Source organism: Nothobranchius furzeri, chromosome 11 (assembly GCF_043380555.1).
Source record: "Nothobranchius furzeri strain GRZ-AD chromosome 11, NfurGRZ-RIMD1, whole genome shotgun sequence".
Lineage (NCBI taxonomy): Eukaryota > Metazoa > Chordata > Actinopteri > Cyprinodontiformes > Nothobranchiidae > Nothobranchius > Nothobranchius furzeri.
This window is the reverse complement of record NC_091751.1, coordinates 52,160,011-52,175,517: the sequence shown is the minus strand read 5'-3', so window position 1 is coordinate 52,175,517 and position 15,507 is coordinate 52,160,011. Positions and strand designations below refer to the sequence as shown.

Below are 15,507 nucleotides of genomic sequence, written 5' to 3'. Positions count from 1 at the left end.
GACCTATTGGCCAATAGATGAAGGTTTTGCGTCAGCAGAGGGGATAACCCCTCACCTGTCAGATCAGGCAATATTCCAACTAAAAGTTTGAAGCAAGTATGACAATTCTACCAGAAATTATGTTGTGGAAGGGACAAATATAAAGAGAAATTTGAAAGGTTTCTGTGGTTTAAGCCTCGTTAACTATGGACCCTTTTGGATCTAAAAAGACTGACGAGGTCTCCAGTTATGGTCGTATCCCTTTATCTTTGGAATGACAGGAATCCCAGCTTTCTAATGATGTATAATATCAATATGCACATAGAAAGTGTTGCAAAGATGATGCTGGTTTAACCTGGAAGTATGCAATGTCCCATCTGTGAGACTAATTCATAGGCATAAAAACCTGTGCTCTTACTAGGTCAATTATCGATAAACTCATCTAGTCACCAACCCTGGTCACCTCTTTTAAATGAGGTCCTTTGACAGATTACATCAGTATGAATTGATGCGCATGCAGGACAAGAGGTTTTACGCAAGATCTCACCTGGCTTGGAGCCTTCTGGAACAGTGCCATTCCAGATTTGATGGGTGAACTCAGGTCTGTTGTCATTCATGTCAATCACATTGATCATAATATCGATTGGGTTTTCAACCTGGTTGCCATTCAGGTCTACAGCATGGGCTCTCAACTGGAGGAAAACAAACAAAAAGCCAGGGCTACTGTTACCTTTAAACAACAACAACAAAAAATAAATAAATACATAAAAATAACAAGCATCCCCAATCCGTTAATTGCGGGCTTCTAAAAGTACAAACGACAACAAAAGCATCTTTAATCCAAACTAGTGGGACCAAAAGGGATATTTTTTGCACCGCTAGTGATGCATGAATATTGTACATGATAAATGATGAGTCATGTAGCTAGATGCCTGCCACAGTCAACAACACAATAATAAGGTCTAAATGTATTATTAATGAGGCTTTTAAAAGCTGATACAATCCAGGTTGATTCATATTGCATTATTACCATCACATTAATTCTGTCATCTAACACTAATGATACCGTCTCATATTTTAAAACAACAAAGGCCTCTTGAAATGCATTTATTCTCACTTTATAAACACTCATACCTCATAAATCTCTGCTAGCCAATTAACTATAGCATATGAAGGCATGAGCTAACACAAATGCAATATCACACAATAAAATCTTAAGCAAAGCATAGTTATGTCCTTATTGTGGTAAAAATAAAAATAAAAATATTAAGAATAGACCAATTATTGATTTCTATTTTACACAGAATAAAAAAGTTATTTTGGGGAAAATATTCTAAAATTTCAAAACATTTTAATGTATTGAAATGAAAAACAGGAATAATTTAACTGCTTCAAAGCTCAGGGTTATGTTCATGTATCCAACACATGAATCTCTCAAAATCCTTTAAATTCTCAGACGGATAAGTCAGATTTCCAGGGAGACTCTAGTCTTTATTGAGTCTAAAGAGACTGTTTAGGCTACATGTGACCTTGAGTGCATGCCAACAGCCAGGAATGTAAAACACTGCCAACAAGAATGCATTTTTCTTGATTAAAAAAAAAGAGATAAAACACAAAGAAATGTTTCAAATCCCAAGGAATTCATTAAAGAGTGAAGGTTTTCAAAGAGTGCTGTGTTTGACTCACATGGAAGCTAGAGATTAGCTCCCGATCCAGGGGTTTGTTGACCGACAACTCTCCAGAAATGGGGTCAATGGTGAAGATCGCAGTTGGAGGCTGGTCAGCACCTGGGCCGGTCACACTGTACCGCAGAGAGCGGTTTTTGTCGTGATCTGATCGAATCTGTGCATACAAAGTTTCAACATGACATCATCGTTCAGGATTAACCAAATTAACGCCCCTTTATGACATCTAATCTTGTTCCTAAACCAATACGTTACTACTTGAAAAGTCAGTTGCTGTACAAGCACAACAAAGTGTGTAATAAGTGTCCACATAGTATTGAAGTTCTGTCATAGTTGGACTGCCTGTCCATGTAAGCCGAGACCCTCTGAGCACACACCCATGATCCATCCTGAGCAAACCGTCCATTTCTCCTTCCTGATATCACCCACTGTAGCTGTGACGCATCCTTTCAAATATGGCAGATTATAAATAAGAACATTTATTGATATCATAGGATTTAGCACAGAGTAAGGAGGTAAGCTTAATGTGCTGAAAAGGGATCGACTTCTTAGCCGTCCCAAACATTTCCTGTCCTCTGTTTGGCACACACACCTAGCCCTGAGCAGAGCTGTTGCTAAGAAATTGAGCTGCAACACTCCTTGAGCCATGGATGAAAGTAGAAAATATTAAAGTCAACCATTAAACAATTATTCTGCTGTACTTTTCAGACTATTGCTGCTTCTATATACTGTAATAGTGCAGACCATCCTAGGAAAAAAGAAGGGGTGGGTGTTCTAAACGTTAAGACAAGACTCATGTCTCTCTGCTCCCTGCTGCCCCGAGTTGAGTTCAGGACAATAGGCAGCCTGCAAAAATGTCCTATCAAGCAGAAAAGTGTGTGTGCTTTGAAGCTGGAAGACTGATGTCTGTGTATATGCAGGCGGCTGAGTCAAAGACATTACCCGAACAAGCTCTAGTGGGAACGGGCCTCGTGAGTTCTCTGGGACATTGATTGGAGGAATGACCCAGTCTCTCTTCATGCGTTTCAGTTGGCTCTCCACTTTTTGAGGTGGAAAGGCTATTTCCCTCAGACTCTCGGACACATCTGGAGGGAGAGCACGTTCCTGGACCTGGCAAAAGAGAATGATTTAGTGATCTTGATATGCAGGGAGGCAGAGTTTTAGATGCCCTGGAGGTAGAACTAGGAGGCAGGCGATGCTGATCTGTGGGCTGGTTTGCCACGGACAGAAATAGCCCTACAACAAATTTCCACAAAATCCACTGACTCATGGCACCTCCACCACCACTGTGACATTGGTGGTTTGTGGTCTGAACAACTACAAGATCCCACAACATGTGATACCCACATTTGTGGTCCTTTTGCAATAAATTACTGTTTTTGTAATCATTTAACTTGGGTCAGAAAATGGTGAGATGCTTTATTTCCTCAAAGCTATGATTAACATGTGATGAGTGGTTATAGAATTTGACTTTGTGGTGTTTATTTTTTGCCCATTTGAAAAGTTGACCTAGCTATGTGGCAGGTTAAAACGCCTCAACAATATTAAAGAAAAATATTGGCATCTTCAAGAGTATAGACACATTTAAAGGAGCAATATGTAAGAAGTGAAAACTGTCTAATGTTTATATAATTTTGAAAGGGTTACATTTAAACAGACTTCCTTAGCTGGCTGGGGGCTTGTCAGTTTTTCTCCTTTCAAAAGAACTAAAGAGGGACGTAGGTTGTCAAGTCTGCGCTGAGCCAACGCTACAGTGGTAGCACTTGTAATTTGACACCAGCCAACTAAAGACTCCAGAGTAGTTTAAAGAACTGGAGCCAGTAAACAGGAGCGGCCTAGAAGTTATTTCTTGTAAACCTAAAAAGCCATGGCACCTTTTTGATTGACCCCAGGGCAGCTGTGGTTACATTGTAGCTCACCAGAGAGTGAATGCGTGTGTGAATGGGTGAATGACTGATTGTGTTGTAAAGCACCTTGGGGGGTTCCAGGACTCTAGAAGGCACTATATCAAATGCAGGCCATTTATCATTTAGAAAAATGGATTGCAGTAACCACATTTGACCACAAGATGCCATTCTAGCTACACTCTTACATATTGCACCTTTAAGCAATAATACTTGGGTTGGATTAAAAAATGCACAAAATAAAGTGTTCGGTTCAACAGAACATCCAATGCTTCATTAAGATACCTAAAAAAAAAATCTGCAAATCATAAATATTCCACAGTTTCTGTAAAGTACGTGTCTCTTGAATGCATTTGTGCTTTTTGTTAAATATTGCTTCTCCCTTTTCCAGCCTCTTTCCTACCACCACACACAAGCACGCACACACTAACATTTTAAAGTCTACTATTATCCTTGCTAACCATTTTTCACTGACCTAAGTATCGGGATTTTTTTTATTACCCACCATTAGGGTAAAAAAAAAAATCTGCTTAGCAACAAGTTATTAGTACTGCCACTGTGAGTACATTAGTATGCAAACATTAGAAATGTACCCGTGAGAATAAAACCTGACCTTACTGCAAAGACCAACACCACAAGCCAACCAATAATCCTTTTCGAAAAGGTTAATAATTAAGGAAATTATTATGATTCTAAAAAAATAGACTGACATTTTCAAATGTTATCCAGTATACACAGATTCCAATTGTAAGTTCTGACTGTCTTTGTAGCTTTAAATCAACACAACACACATTACCGTGTGCCTTGAAACTCCTCAGAATTGCCTCTTTAGTCGTACTCTTCCAACACTGGTTAGTTTAAAATGGCAGATTTCTTCTTATGTGCTGATAAAACACACCCACACAGATATACCAGCTTCCACAATGGATCTGCCATCCTCCCTCAGCTGTAATGAATAAGATTTGAAACAAAGGAGGATGGAACCTGAAAGCCAGACTCTATACACGCACATGGTCCAAATTACCTATGCGGCTTCAGAGGCTAAGAACACTGAAGTACTGCCAAGAAAAAAAGTTAAAATACTCTTGAAAAAATAAAGGAGGAAGGAAAAACAGGTATGGAAGGTTTATAAATAATGTCATATGGCAAATAAAAGAATAAACTTTTATTCTTAAACTGACACGTTCTTTTAGCGTTGTCTAAATGTTGACAGCTTGTTAGGCAGCTAACTGTTACAGACTGCAAAGTGCCTTGTGCAAACACAGAAATTAATTACCCCGTTTTCACCTTATAACATGACTCGTATGACTCAGATCCCACAATCCCCCTCCTCAAACATCTGGGGAGTTGTCAAAGAGCTTCCACTAATCATGTTTGAAATCCGATTATACTGCTTTCACGCGTTCAAAATGCAGAGGCAAGAGACCAGATAGTGACGGAACATGCCTGAGAAATATCTATTACCCTATTAAAATGGCTGCAAGTGAGACCGGTAATTATTTGGAACTTGCATCTGGAATGAAGAATGGCATGGTGGGTTTGCTCAACCCAAAAAATAAAAATCGGTCTCTGATACGCTGGAGGTCTGCACCCATCCTCATGTTGCAAACACTCTCCATCTTCAGATTACTTCAGAGTCTCAGAGAGTGCCGTGTTGAGTGATGGCCTTAGTGTTTAGAAGTGTGTAGGAAGAATTACGTGTGCGTGCATTTGCCCTTTTGGAATAAAAAAGAAATGAGTCTTTCAGTTCCTGACACAATCTCTCCTCTCAGAATGTGATGCAAAAGCAAACGTTTCAAAGATGGAGATCGTAGCCAAGAAGGTTCAAACTTATGTTAATGAGGAGATTTTTTTTTGGCTGTCATTAATTAAAATGTTTTCCAAGGCTGGTGCATTAATGGTGCCTTAAAAAACACAACTGCTGATGTGATTAAGTGGTGCACTGATTGATGACATGAAATGTGCTGGAGGAGATAGATAAGCACTCGTGACCTCATAAACACTCGAGATAGAGAGAAGTCAATCTTTGAATTCATTAGAAACAAATCAGGACTAATCCAACAACTTTGAAACAATAAAGAATCAAGCTGAGATTTTGTACACAGATGAAGCATCAAGGAGACACTTAGAGCTGCTAACTCACAATCTTTGGCCAACTCAGAGCTAGGGCTGGGCATTAGAACTATAATATTTATTACAAAAATAAAATTTCCTCAAAAGACTTGAGAAAGGATCGATAGAACTTCGATATAAACAGTTGAGCCACATGGTTCGGTAGTAGGCAGAAAAAAATGTGGTGCTATACGTTAATGTTTGTGTACCTTAAACATCCTAATAAAGGTAACAAGTTACATGGCTGGTAAACGCTGGAGAAAAAAAGAGCATCCTGGATGACAAAAAAGAAGATGGAGGACAAAGTAAATGATGTAACTGAAAATAAGGGGCTGAACAGTTCAATGGCGTGGACGTAGTTTGGCTAACATCATAACTGCGATGTTAACGGTGTTGAGCTCAGGTTGTGACAAAGTCAGAGAAACCACAGATCCTTTTGAGCTCATAAACCAGTTCCACCCACTGGAGCAGCAGGATGTAGAACTTCATAATCCCAGACATGAGCAACTTTGAAGAAATTTACTTTAGCCACCATGCAAATAACATTTAATTCATGTCTTCTTTTCAAAACGTACTCAACTAGAAGAAAGACCAAACACACAAAGATCGACAGACAAAACCAATCGATCCCAGCACAATAGATTGCTACAGCGAGTACAGAGGATAAATAGAACTAAAATGTCTGTTCTTTCTGAGCGTAGATGTCTTCTATTGTTTTGATTTTCTTATAAAGTTAAAAATTTCACTGATGTAAAACATTCTTTTTGTATATTATTTATTTAAATTGCTTAAACGGGCATTTTTTAAATGTATATACCGATGCCTGTTTTATTGAGGTATATTCTCCTCCAACGCTTAAAGATTTTAGTTTAAAATTAGTGATTTTATGAATCCAAAATATAATATAATGTTTGATGACATGTTCATCATTTAAAAGTAAACCTTTAAATAAATAAATAAACATTTTCAAATCTCATTCAAAACATACCAAAGAACTTTCAAGATTGATAAAAGTAACAATTTGTTTTATATTGTGATAAATATCGATATTGACCGATATGAACATTTATGTCGTGATATGAATTTTCTATATATCACCCAACCCTACTCAGAACAATAAACACTGACTTAGCTAAAGCGACAAGTACATGATAGATTGTTTTTAGTAGATAATTACGGTCAGCTCTAAGAACGATAAAAACGTCTAAAAACACTTTCCAGCAATAGTTTAAGTTAAATGAAATGACCAACCATCAGTATTGACTTTAAATCTGTAGTTTATATAAAATAAATGACTCATTCTTCCTGATTTTATCTTTCGCATCCAGAAACATCCCTCAGTAACCACTTGTACAAGTATATAATAAGGATTTAAAGAGCAAGTCACCCCCTACCAGAGTATTACTCCACTCCCACTTCCTGTTTGAAAAATGCAACACATGCTGTTGCCTAGCAGACCGAGAGGGTGCAGCCGCTAACAAATACACACACACACACACACACACACACATGCACACACACACACAGACTCACAACGACATTGTGACATCATATGGTACCAGCTAACGTCCTAGGGTACCTCTTAGCCAATAGCGATGGCAGATTTAAATTAAAATGCAGTGCAGTTTTTACTTGACAATGGCGCAGCACCGACAGATTTAGGCAGAAATTTTAAATTTCAAATAAAATGCACTAAAGTGCAAAACTATTGACTACAGCTTCTGCAGCACGATTAGACATTTATATAGTTTATCAGGGGGAAAAAAGTTGATTTGGGGGTGACTTGCTCTTTAAAAAGAAAAGTATGCTGTTCTTTGTAAAACAAGAATCATTAGTGCATTTGTTGGTGCTCATTAAGACACCAAAATGTAAAGATTTGAAATCAAGAGCAATACTCACCAACATATGCAAATAAAAGTGCCATTTATCCCCAAAGAAAGCAGTGAAATTAAAGTAATACACAGCTGGAAACAGCATGGGTGTATTTGTGTGTGTACCATTGCTGAGCACTAATCTGTATATATCATCACATAATTCATAGTCTTTAACTGTAGTTACAACTTCTACAAAACACCACCCTCGTTGCCGTTTTTCCCTAAGCCTCAAGGTAGACAGTCATTACAAAGGAAGTGCATTCTTTGTTTTTGTGCAGTTCCTCTGATCCTCATCCAGCTGCAATGCTGACATGTGAACACATGGTCACTTTAACTAAAGGCAGATGACTGCTGAAGGTAGCCAGCAGAGCGATTTGAGGGGCTCGCTGAAGCTCAGACAGATGCTTCCAGTCTGCCAAAGATCCGAAAGGAAGTAAACTCTTGCAGGCGACAGGGCCTTGACCTCAGAAATTTCAACATGCACCGTTTTTTATTAGCATGCACCTATCCAGTCTCATACAACACCTGCTGCATATTAGGAAAGCAGTCACCTATGTACAGTATATGGAGTGTGCCTAATAAGATATTTGATGTAGGAGCAAAACTGATTGTTATTTGAAATGTCAGTAAGATCAGACACCAATCAGACAAGTCCGAACGTTGCAAAGAGGCTGAGATGTACTCACCTGTGTGGGAAACGTCACTTTGACCCGGGTCATCCATTGCTGCTGAGTGGTAGTGTCAACAGCTGTGATCAGCAAAGGTGACGCGAGGACTGGAGTGTCCTGAAGAGTCCTTGCAGCATAAACGACTCCGTTGGCCTCTATCCGCAAGTCAGATGGATTACTGCATTCAAACCGCACCAGATCGCCTCGACCACAGCTGATAAACTTCACTGCAGGAAAGAAAAGCACACGGATTTAAGTTTAATATCAGACTAAAAGAAGGAGAAAAAAAAGGACATAGCTTGTAATATAGACTAAAGTACAGGAAAACAGTCAGCCAGACTGAAGCTCCAGAAAGGTTTCCTGATTCTCATTCTCGCTTATACATTATTCACTTCAAGCTGTTGCCCAAAGGTATCGCTCAAAACAGGTGCAACAGAGGAGAAGGGAGGGAGAATAAACTTAAAGGGAAGGAGAAAAATGTGCTTCTCAAGGGCCATTTGGAAAAAAAAAATACATCAAAAGGCTGATGTGTCCAGTATACCTGTCCAAATAATATTTAAACAATATAGAACCAAATAAGGTCTGGTTTTATTTTCAGTAAAAGGCCATTGCATGTGAGCTTTGGCCCCCTGTGAAATACGAGGATGCTCTCTGCAGACGACTCCGATCCTCTGCTCCTTCAGAGACAGATCTGTGTGATGTTTATTTCATAAGCAAGAACAAGCAGAAATCAAAAACTCAGACAGGTGGCTCATCGGGGCTCGAGTCCCACAGGTGCTTTAGTGGCAGGGGTACAACGCCGCTTCGTGTTACATCTGAGTGGCAGTACAGTGCAGCCCATGTGCCTCGTGCATATGCATACAAAAACAAACACACACACGGAATCTCAACACCTTTGCGGTGGGAACCTTTAGTGTGAAAACGTTTCCCTAGAAGCATGCCTATTCTTTACAGCATATGGAGACCATAGTATTATCATATATCTTTCAAATGACGGCTCTGCTCAAGTCGCCATGAATTATTGAAGCAGATGTGGAACTACTTAACAAGAAAAGCCTGGAAGGTGGGTGCCTAATCTTCTTTTGTGCTGCTACCTTGGGGAGCCACTGATGTCTGCAGAGCATCGCATGCACTTGGAGAACAACGAGTTCCCCTGGGCTCAAAGAAAGGATGCAAAAGACTTGCTTGGGGTGTGAAGAAAACCACAAAAACATCACATCCTGAAGGTATTAAATCTCTCCGTGAAAAGACCGTATTTAAAACAGTTCTTGCATAAAAGCAAACCGGACTTGTTCTTTTTCAGCTGCCATTCAACCAAATGCTACTTAACAGCACACAAGATGAATAATAAATATTATAAACCAAAATGTTTAACAATAGAGATCAAGGATGACATATTTCCCCTAAAATACATTTTATACTGTCCATCTCTCTTCCTACCTACTTTTGCTCAACTCCTCTGGACCACTTAGTCTCGTCTTTGAACTTGGCAAAGCTGACACCAGATAAATGACTCTCTCTTTCTGATGGGTTGCCTTTAAAGCCAGGTGCCTGTATGCCCAAAGCCCTCAGGCAATCACCAGCCATCTCAAGTCAGCAGCAGATACTCAGACTAAGACAGAATACAGAGTAAGGGACTGTCAAAATAACTCACAATGCAGCAGAAGACCGTCAATAAATTTAAGAAGCTTTGCAGTGTTCAAGGAGGGTATAGTCTCGACTTAGGTGGAGGAAAGAAAGAAAGAGGAACTCTATTCTGGTTTCTCAGCAAGTATTAACAGTTCAATGAATGATGGACTGCCAAAAAATATTCAATTATGTAAATTAGTTGGAGCAGGAAAAATGGTTAAAAAAGGAGGGCTGAACAATCTGTTATTTTCTGACTCAAAGCGGTTTCAGATAACGCGACCATGTGATCATCAAAGCTGTGTTTTATTTGCAGTGCTTCTTACTGACTCAGGATCTCTAGTGTCAACAATGTTACACACCTAGGGCGTTCTCCATGTGTTGTGGTGGTAACAATTGGTACTGACGTTGTGGGATCTCGATGTTCAAGCTGACACCGTGGTGAATCGGTAACAAGCTTGTAAGGACTAGGTGTACTTGGTTGTTTACCAGGACAATATCATTTTAAGGGCGCTATTATGGTAAATATTATTGTTTTGCGTGGCCTAGAAATCTAGAAAGATTGTAGCAAAAGCTAAATGATTTTGCTCTGATGTCAGTCTAGCCACATGCCATTGGAGCCTCAGCTGGCTTGAACAGTCTTGTGTCTTACCTATCATAGTGCTCTATCGGTTTGGTCGGCCAATCAAAGCACTTTATCGGTTTGGTCGGTGGGATGATGTGACAGAGCGGAACAACTAAGATGGCGATGACTCATTTGAAATGGCTTTGGCATCAACTTTAAACTATTTAGACTTGGGCTTTGTTGACTTAAAGTTACAATATGGAACATTTATTAAAAAGCTATATTTAAAAAGACACCTGCAGGGCGTTCAGAGGTGTGCAGAATGGATGTACAGTTTCTCCTTTAAAAGCTATATTTAAAAAGATAAATTGCCAAATTTTTATTTAGTCGGGCACGACACTGTGTTTATGTTTACGTCTACCAGCCACTAGAGGGTACTGTAAAAAGTCTGCTCAGCAAGGCAAGGTTGGGACTGTGTAAAATGGCAGACTACACAAGTCAAGCAGCTGATTCTGAGCCCAGAAGATGTTCCAGCGGTAAATACTGATGTAAAATAAACAAATTAGAAGAAACTAGTCCTTATCCTGTACGATTTGTCTCTGAACATGGTGCTGGAACGTGTCAGCTGTGAACCAACATCCCAGCAGATGGAAAATGAGTCCTGTTGTTGCATTACCACCTCTGAACACCAGAGTCCACCAGATCGTCCGTGTTCCATAGTTAACCTTAAAGAGCAGATAGAGATACTGTATTTTCCGCACCATAAGGCTCACCTGATTATAGGGCGCACAACCAATCAGCGTCCGAGTTAAAGGGCGCACAGCCAATCAACCCCGATGTCCAGCGGCTGGAGTTCTTTGGTTAATCCATCCGATATGATGGTGAGCTCCATTATTCATGCTCTTCACCTGGATTTTAACAGCGTCGGTGAGATGGGCCCGCATGGAGTCGCAAATCAGCATGGCTGGAGAAGTGTGGAAGAAGCCGTCCCGTCTTTTGGTGTACACCTCCCACAGCCACGCCGCCATCATGTCCTCATCCATCCAGCCCTTCGGGTTCGCCTAGATGATCACGCCGTAGGGAAACTTTTCTTTGGATAAAGTTTTCTGCTTGAAGATGACCATCGGCGGAAGCTTCTGGCCATCAGCCTGGCAGGCGAGCACGACGGTGAAGCAGGACTTCTCATGGCCGGTCGTCCGCACAGACACCGTGCTGGTCCCCATTTTCTACACGGTCCGGTTCACCGGGATGTCGAAGGTAAGCGGGACCTCGTCCATGTTGGTGATGTGCTGGGGCTGGATGTTTTTGTCTGCCATGTTCTTAGTGCAATAGGAGTGGAACAACTCTAGCTTCTCAGTGTAGTCGGCGGGTAGCTACTGCGAGACGGTAGTTCTGGTGCGGATAGAAAGCGTTCGCCTCCGCATGAAGCAAAAACACCAGGAAGGGCCTCCTATGAAGTCTGCAATGTCCATCTCTCGTACTAATGCTGCAGCTTTGAGACGAATGGAGACGGTGGAGATGCTTCTGCTCGCCGCTTGCAAAGGGTGGGCGGTGCTACGGGCCGGCTCTTTGTTTTCCTGCAGACGCAGGTGTGGCTGGCTTCACTTACTTCCTTAATAAATGTATAAAAGGTGCATCTGTATTAAAAGGTACACTGACGGTTCAGGGGAAGATCAAAGGTTTTTAATAGTGCAGAAAATAAGGTACCCAAGTTTGCTTAGAAAAAGGATGTTTGTGCGTCTCATTCAGCATTGTGTGGCAGACTGTTGAGTTGGCTGACATGCGTAGCAGTCATTGTCACGTTTTCCAATGTCCAATAGCATGCGGAGACAGTTTGAAAGACAACTGTAGATTCTGCACATGACTGAGATTTGCCTATACGTCATGGCCAGACTATATTTTCGTATTTATAGGATGACTTGCCAGGCTATGGTGGTCGTCCTCTATTTCTGTCGCATATTTTCTGTCCATCACTCAGCTCTGTGTGAGAGAAAGGAACAGTAATGTTTCTGTACGTTGATACAATTGTGCAGAAGATTATACTGAAGAAAATCATAACTAAATCTGAAATCCTAATTTTGGCCAGAAGAGATGTTTTACCAAAATCGTTCACCCCTCGTATGAAGGTATGAACATGGTTAATGATAGTTTGTCCAATGCTGTTAGCCATCTCTACATTCTTTCAGTGGTTATTAACTAAAACCTGTTTTGTTACAAATTCTATAAATTATCAGAACCTGTAGCAATCCATTATATGGTTATTAAAAATATGGTTACATTCACGTCTTCCAATACCATCCTTTTTGTTTACATTACCCACTGTGACACTTGACCAAATCTATTTTTGTGACTGTGCTCATTTCTCAACAACAGCAGTCCTTTGTGACTTGTTCATACCCAAGCCTCCTCTAGCGGTGAGCTCAAGCTCTCTACCATTGTCTGAAATTTGGCCTTCAAGTTTCCTATGAGAGACTCTTTAACAGGCAGGCCCCACAGCAATCACTACACCAGCTCCCAGCAGGTACAGCCATTTCCAATTGTAATGTATGGGAATGTCCTGTGTGTGTCAAGTTTAAAATGGGCTCTGGTGGTTTATGAAACCACAATAATGACACAGCAGCAAGTTATCTATCTCAAGATGGACGGGCTCCCCAAGGTACAGAGGTAAAAAGGAGATCCTGCTTGCCACACCCTATCACACATGTCATCATGGGCACCGTGATAAAGGTTTGAATTGGACAGAAACGCCGATGCAGCACTGAAGGGAATTGGGGGCTGGGGTTAAAAAAGGGGGGAGCAAGAGGGGGAAACGGGCATGTCAGCAAAAAGGCCAGTCCAACTAAAGCCGTGATACGGGGCCTAAAATTACCTCCGACTCAATGATCCCATTCACAGCCTCCATACAACCCCCCTTCCCCCCTCCCCCCTTGCTGGACAACACAAAAAACCCTCTAACCTTTCCACAGTCCAAGAGTGCCCCTCTATTGTCTGCTCATCACGTGATCTCTCAAACTCAGACAGACACAAATAGTTGGAAAGAAAAGGGGAGAGGCAGTGTCACATTTAATATGGAGTCCTTGACTCTACAGAGGCAAAGAAAATGTTCCACAATCTCATTTTTAATGCCAGCCTGCCAACTGCACTGACTCGCTGCAAGCAAGCAGACTGAACTCCCTCTAATGTGGCGTTAATGTGACAAGACTGAAACCTCTCATGTGAGATCATCCCAATATGCCATCATTTATTCTGGGAAGTGAGGTCACTGACAGTTGAAAAATACTCGGCATAGGTGTTTCATCAGAAGCTGCCGTGACAAAATACCCCAGTGCCAATCTGCGAACCCAACCCTGGCAAACGAATCCAACACCCCCGAGCAAATGCATTATTCACAAATTAATGTGACCAGGTTTAGTAGAGTAGCTTGCAGTTGGCAGTGACACAATACAATATGAAGCAAAGGCTCCAACTGAAAGTGCTGTATGAGATAACTACGCCAGCACCACTGTTTGTAAATATTCTGTTGAGCCCCGATGGGGCTCGCACTCCAGCACCTAATCCAAACTGCTGTGATATGAAATTCTAATTCTGTCTTAAACTGGGGAGAACATATTAATTTGTGGCCAGCATTCTCTAACAGTCTACAGATTTTTTGTCCAAACACCAAAATATCCGTGACAGCACATTCTGTAATTGTCCAATTATTGCATGAACCGCTAAAAGCACAATGTGCTAATGGAACACAAAGTAGGATTGCTGCTTGCTATGCGTAATTGCTCATGCATATGTTTTGTTTTAGCATGGTGGATATTGAAAGCATATTTTACAGCTTCAAGGCTGATAAATAACACTTTTGTGCAACCTTGTGCATCAGTTTTCCTCCTAATTGCAACCATTTTCAAATAAATGATGAAAACTTAAGTATTTTGATGCATCGTTTCAATACTATTGTTACACAGTCTTGATTTGAAGCATCAATTTACTTTATCACATTCCAGGGTTCTCTTGCAATCTTTAAAACTGTGCATGCATCTTTTTAAAGAATCTTAAATGTACTAACAAGATAAAAACATTTGCCCAAAAATACGATACTCCTTGGAGACTCTAAAACCTTTGTAGCTCAAGCATGAATCTGGCAATGATGATACTTCATTTTGCAAGACTAAGCCCTTGAAGGCATTCCACTAATGCGTGGCACTTCAAACACACATCTTAGCATTTATGGCTGCATCTATAAGGGATTTGCATAAAAATGTATTATTTTTTTCTGTATTTCCAGAAATTAAGGAAGCTAAAGAAAAATTGCATCAAAGTATAAGCACATGCAGCTAAACAACAGGCTCATTCTTTAAGGCGGACTGCAGAGACGAATCTCCTAAAATATGCTTCTTAAAAACGCTGGTTCAATTAGAGAATTATGGAGAGGCTCTTGAAATGTACTGATACTACCTTCTCGTATCACAAACACCCACATTAGCATACACACCGTGGAACATAAGATCTATAAACATCTAAAATAGCTATATCCTTTCCAGCTAGCAGTCTCTTCACACTGATTTTCATGCTTTCATGATCCGGCAAACTGGCCCTAGGGAAAGGAATACATTCATTTGTTTTGATGTAGATATTTTTTTTCTACCACAATTGAACTTTTATTTTTCTGTTTATCCAACCACCTTATTTAGCAAATGCTGTTTTCAGAAATTCTCATCAAGCAAATAGTAACCTACTGTTGTTTAGGAGAGCCCCAAATCTTCTGTATTGTTCTTGTGAACTCTGACCTTTCCTGCAGACTTTCAAAGCATTCTTGTTTGTCTTTCCAAACTAAAAGCACAATGCAATCAATCACATTTGCTTTCTGAAGCTGATACATGTTAAATGCATTTAATTCCAGTTGCAAAACACTTATCTCAAAATAGAAAAAATAAACATGCACAATAGGTCTCTTTCATTGCAAGCATTTATTTAGCATTTGTAAACGAATCTCTGGGTTAATAGTTAATGCGAATAGCAAGGAGGCATTAGAATTCTTTAAGGGCTTTGTTGAGCAAACAAAATTGTTCTGCGTTTTCCGGCGCGCTGACAGTCGAGCATTGT

General features: G+C 40.4%; 1 protein-coding gene across 1 annotated transcript in view; it reads right to left on the bottom strand.

The window, feature by feature from the left end:
* The window catches only part of cdh2 (cadherin 2, type 1, N-cadherin (neuronal)), a 70,471-nt gene that overhangs the window by 17,882 nt on the left and 37,082 nt on the right, over positions 1-15,507 (bottom strand). Inside the window, exons 3-6 of the mRNA XM_015956829.3 lie at positions 8,241-8,449; positions 2,607-2,774; positions 1,666-1,821; positions 527-671 (exon numbers count right to left, since the gene is read on the bottom strand). Of these exons, the coding sequence (XP_015812315.3) occupies positions 527-671; positions 1,666-1,821; positions 2,607-2,774; positions 8,241-8,449 (678 nt within the window). The remainder of the gene's footprint in view (positions 1-526; positions 672-1,665; positions 1,822-2,606; positions 2,775-8,240; positions 8,450-15,507) is intronic.